Here is a 5,759-nt window from a genome sequence, read left to right as displayed (position 1 = left end):
GTACAGGTGATTAAATAATCGTTTAATCGCTGGCACTGAATGAGTTAAGACAATTACAAATATAAAACACAGAAACAACAAAATAAAACCACAACAGAAAATGTGTATGTATTACATAGCCAGGTAGGGAGATTTAAAAGCAGCTTAAATTGTCCATATTAAATTGTACATATTGATCTTTTCTATCCTCTACCCATCTTATGTTATCTCCTATCCTTTGTCCTATTACCTGTCTTTATGGCATGTCTCTATCCTGGTGTTCTTATGCCATGTCTCCTGTCCTGATGTCCTTATGGCATGTATCCTATCCTCCCGGTTGTTTTTAGGATTGATTTTAAAATTATTTTACTTGTTTATAAAGCTCTAAATGGTCTGGCACCTTCGTATCTCTATGACTGCCTGCATAGATACGTTCCAACCCGCCCACTCTGGTCTTCTAGTGCAGACCTACTCGATGTACCTACAATGACATATAAAAAAATATGGTGAAGCAGCTTTCTGCTTCTACGGACTGACAGCTTGGAATAAACTCCCACTACACCTAAAACAGGCAGCCTCTGTGGACAGCTTTAAAGCACAGCTCAAGACCTATTTCTTTACTCTTGCTTTTTGCTGAATTTTTAAATCCCTGTGCTGCTATTGACGTCCGCACTGTTCTGAAATTGTTCCTCAATGTTTTATGTTTTTATTTTTCTGCTTTGTTATTGTAATCATGTGTATTTTTTTCTGTTAAGCACACAAGTGCTTCATTTTCTGCTCTGTAAAGCACTTTGAGCTGCATTTCATGTCATGAAATGTGCTATACAAATAAAGTATTATTAATATTATTATTATCCTGGTGTCCTTATGTCATGTCTCCTGTCCTCTTGTCCCAGGTGTCTCAGCTGCCTCTGAAGCTGGACTCCACGGTGGTGCTGAATGGAGAGAACTTCTCTGTAGGAGAGAGACAGCTGCTGTGTGTGGCCAGAACTCTGCTCAGACAGTGCAAGGTAGGAGGCAGACAATTGTACAAGTCCCTCTGATCCGAGTCCCAAGCGAGTCGCAAGTCATTTGGTCCAAGTCTCAAGCAAGTCTCAAGTCGAGTCGAGTCACAAGGTTGTCAAGTCGCGTCGAGTCGAGTCACAAGGTTGTCATGTCAAGTCGCGTCGAGTCAAGTCGCGTCGAGTCAAGTCGCGTCGAGTCGAGTCACAAGGTTGTCAAGTCGAGTCAAGTCACAAGCTTTTCAAGTCGAGTCACAGGTTATATCTCAGGTTTATATCTTGAAGAGCGAAACCTTTCTTCCTAAAGTAAATGTAAAAAAATACTGATCTGATCATAGTGTTTGGCTCAATCAATCAATAAAAGTGTGAACCTAGCGTGGCGTTCACGACTGCTTTGGTGAGTGGCGTAGCGGCAAGTCGTCCGAGTCAGCGTGTCTCAAGTCGAGTCGAATCGGGAGTCATTGTCTTCCAAGTCAAGTCGAGTCTCAAGTTTTTGCCCTTATGTCCGAGTCAAGTCGCAAGTCGTCAAATTTGCGACTCGAGTCTGAGTCAAGTCGAGTCATCATGACTCGAGTCCAATTGTCTGGTAGGAGGATCTTTAACCTGCAGCGCAGGTAGCTCATGTTATGGTTAGTAGGGCTGTCACGAATATGACATTTTACATGACGATTAATTGTTATTCAAATAATTGTGATTAACGATTTAATTGTGTTTTTGTCTTTGACAACTTTATACTCTAAAAAGAAAGTTTATAGTAGAAATAGCCAATCTACAAGCTCACAACAGTTACCGTAGTTGTGGTTAGGCAAAGATAATTTGTCACAAGTTTTGTCAAGACTACTGTATGACAATTACCCTATGTCTTCTGCATGTTGCACCACAACATGCTGAAGATGTATGTGTCTGTACAGTAGATCTATGTATTATATCTACTAGCCCTTACCCGTTCAAAGATATGAGCTCCAAAATGATGTGCAGTGTGTGGGTTATGGGATGTGCACTGTGCACACAGTATATGAGGGATGGAAAGTAACTTTAACTGGTGCTTGCATGATGTAGGAGCATCAATGTAAGAAACCCGTTTCGTTTAATGGCTACAGAGATACTGTCCCCCCCCCCCCCCCAGCCCGCCCGCCCGCCCACCCGCCTGCACACACACCCGCCTGCCTGCGCACACACACACACACACACACACACACACAGAGCTGGTTAAACATTTTGCCTCAAGCTAGATGCAGAATAGATGTGCCTCATGCTAGATGCAGAATAGATAGTAGATACACCATAAAAATGCTAATATACAGCATACGATTTGTGAAAGTGACAAACAGGCTTCACAGTTATGTCAGGTGTGTTCATATGCTTATGGTGATGCGATTTCAGATCAATTGCTCCAGCCACTGAGGAGAAACGCTGTGACAGACAGACACTCACTCACTCAGACATTCGCAAAATTATAGTATAGATATTGAATACATGCAACGTATATAATATCAACCCAACCATTCCATAGTGCTACTGTATATTCAGTTTATTGTAAATATGAAGTGAACTGCTGTGGATGTGTGCATAGAACACATCCCCCTTCATAGGGCTGTCACGATATGACATTTTACATGACGATTAATTGTCACTCAGATAATTGGCGATTAACGATTTAATTGTGTTTTTGTCGTTGACAATTACATTTCTGTTTGGCTTTTAGGCTTTGAAGTTGTACATGGTAAATATGACACATACCCTAAATATACAAAGAAATTACTGACATATTTGACAACTTACTACTTAAATAAATAACTTTGATAGTGGAATAGTGGATAGTGGAATAACGCGATGCGATGCGTTGTGAGCTTGTAGATCTGCTATTTCCACTATTTCGGACATTTTTCAACATTCACGATTATGACTAAATAATAAACCCTTTTGTAAATCCCGCCCCATTCTGCCCTGTTACTATGATGGGACATTAACCCTGGGCAGATTGTTTTTATAGTGGAAGTGGATGGGATTTTTTTTCCCTTCATAGCCTCATTACAGCTATATAAAGTACCAAAGGAAAAACACCTAGGTGATATTAATAAAAAGGGAAGACAAAGGTACAGTAGTTACATTGCAAAACAGGGGGTTTACCCGAAAATATATGTTTTAATTTGTTTAATCCCAGTGGGACAGAATCCTCTTTGCAGATTCTTTTATAGTGGAAGTGGATGGGATTTTTTTCCCCTTCATAGCCTCATTACAGCTATATAAAGTACCACAAAAAACACATCTACGTGATATTAATAAAAAGGGAAGAAAAAGGTACAGTAATTACATAGCAAAACAGTAGTTTTCCCCCGAAAAATACATGTTTTAATTAGTTTAATCCTCTGGATCAGAGATAGAAAGAGAAGCGCATTGCATCTTGGGTACTAGGAAGAGGACAGAGAGAATGTTTCTCCTCACATAATAGGCTGGCTTTTCGTAATTCTGCCCATTTAAATTATATGTACCCAATCGTGACTCTTAGACCATTGATAAGGTACATGTGAACTAGTTTGTTGAAGCTTATTCGTTATGATGAGCGAGATCGCTTGACGCTTGCCGTCGCTATCACCGTACCGGCCGATCTCCGTGTCGCGCACTGCGGACAGTTTTTGAAAGCCTGAAACAACATTCTCCACTGCACAAACTCCACCCCCGATAGCAAAAAGTGAATGTTTTTTTCTGGTTGGCCAGTCAGGGAGTCTCAGGGACCAATCAGAAGGCTGACAAACGGTCTATTGCGATAATGTCAAATAATCACGATTAGACGATTATGTAATAATTGTGACTAGCCCTTCACGCTCGCATGTGAGCACACACACACACACACACACACACACACACACACACACACACACACACACACACACACACACACACACACACACAGAGTCTGAGATAAGGGGAGAGATGGAGCGCTTATCGCCTACGGTGAGGTTTACTTTCCTGCTTAAAGGGGAAGCCCACCCATTTTCATTATTGAACTATGTCATTAATATACCTTAGAGGAGTTGTGTGTAAATAGAAAAAAAGTTCCCCCCCTTCTGTGTTGCCCAGAACTGGAGGATTGATTTTGGGGTTTGTATTGTAAAGTACAACTTGATGACATCACACATTGTACTTTACAATACAAACCCCAAAATCAATCCTCCAGTTCTAGGCAACACAGAAGAGGGGGAACTTTTTTTCTATTTACACACAACTCCTCTAAGGTATATTAATGACATAGTTCAATATTGAAAATGGGTGGTCTTCCCCTTTAAGCTCCAGAGAGCATAACTATTGGTTGTTGACAGCGTTTGCATCACTGCACTCCAGTAACGACTGTCATGATTTGGCCTAAAAATAAAATCCTGATTCATTTTTTAAGTACATTTTCGATTTAGATTTGGTAAAAAGAATACTGTACATTGTTTCAAAGATGTTTTCATTTAAAAAAATGCAAACAATTTTTTTTCTATTGGGAATAAAAGAAAGGGCACCTCAGAGAGAAATAACATTAACTGGTGCTTATTGTAGCCTTTAGGAGGTGCTATAGGAGGACCGGGCAGTTATGTGGACTTTTTGCCCCGTGCAGAGCTCTAATGAGCGACATCCGTACCAGACTTACCCTAATTTAGTGAAAATCCATTTAACAATTTCTTTTTTTTTTGTATCTTCCAAACAAAGAAAAACTGATTTCGATTAAAAATCGATAAATCGCCCAGCCCTAATTGTAACGATTCCTCCCAGGTTCTGATCGTTGACGAGGCCACGGCAGCGATGGACGCAGAGACGGACGCTCTGATCCAGGAGACCATCAGGACCTCGTTCGAGGACGTCACCACTCTGACCATCGCCCACCGCCTCCACACCGTGCTCAACTCAGACAGGATCATCGTCCTCAGTCAGGGACAGGTCAGGGTGCTGGAAACACACTGTTTCACAAGTTCAATTCCCCTTTTTTGATTGGTTGAATGCTATCAACAAGCATGTTCACCCTACAGGTGGTACAGTCAAAGGCAGTGGTTCTGAACCTGTGGGTCGGGACCCCTGGGGGGGTCCCCACATTATTTTTTGGGGGTCCACAGATGATTAAGTTAATGTGCATTGTTCTCTCACAAAACAGTAAACAAATCAACAGAAAGTGTATAGATGGTATATGCACATTTCTAAAGTGACAATTTAAGGACTTTTTAATACTTCTAAAATGACACACACACACACACACACACACACACACACACACACACACACACACACACACACACACACACACACACACACATGCTCGCACAGAGACCAAATTGCGTTACGTTTCTTTTAAATGTATTTTCCTGTCTCCTGGTCTGATTGGCTGATAGGTGGTGGAGTTTGACGAGCCCGCTAAGCTGCTGGCCAATGAGAACTCCAGGTTGTGTGCCATGCTGACTGCTGTGGAGAACAAGATATCTGTCAGAGGATGAAGAGGAGAGGAGAGGAGATCTGTCAGAGGATGAAGAGGAGAGGAGATCTGTCAGAGGATGAGGAGGAAAGGAGAATCACCAGTCTCTCCACCTCGGAGAAAACCTGGCATTTGTTTACACCGGGTCGTTTGATCCGGTGTAGGTGTGGCCTGAACTGGAAACAAGCTGAAGAAGTTGGCGTCGCTTTGTTTTGGTTCGCCGTTTGTTTCCCCAATCCCTGTTTAAATGCTAGAGGAGTGTAGTCTTGCCAGTCACCACGAGTTGGACTAAAAGATGGATATATCAAACAAACATTTCAAAAAGTAAGCAA

The 5,759-nt window shown here is 41.6% G+C and overlaps 1 protein-coding gene across 1 annotated transcript in view; it reads left to right on the top strand.

Moving 5' to 3' along the window:
* Nucleotides 1-5,449, top strand: part of abcc5 (ATP-binding cassette, sub-family C (CFTR/MRP), member 5) — a gene marked incomplete at both ends in the record, with an annotated part of 61,533 nt that extends 56,084 nt beyond the window's left edge. The window contains 3 exon segments of the mRNA XM_080731145.1: nucleotides 876-989; nucleotides 4,737-4,901; nucleotides 5,348-5,449. Coding sequence (XP_080587271.1) covers nucleotides 876-989; nucleotides 4,737-4,901; nucleotides 5,348-5,449 — 381 coding nt within the window.
* Between the last annotated feature and the right edge of the window lie 310 nt (nucleotides 5,450-5,759).

Source organism: Nannobrachium achirus (assembly GCF_963921795.1).
Source record: "Nannobrachium achirus genome assembly, chromosome: 8".
NCBI lineage: Eukaryota > Metazoa > Chordata > Actinopteri > Myctophiformes > Myctophidae > Nannobrachium > Nannobrachium achirus.
Note: the sequence above shows the minus strand (reverse complement) of the source record. Positions and strands in the feature narration are given on the sequence as shown.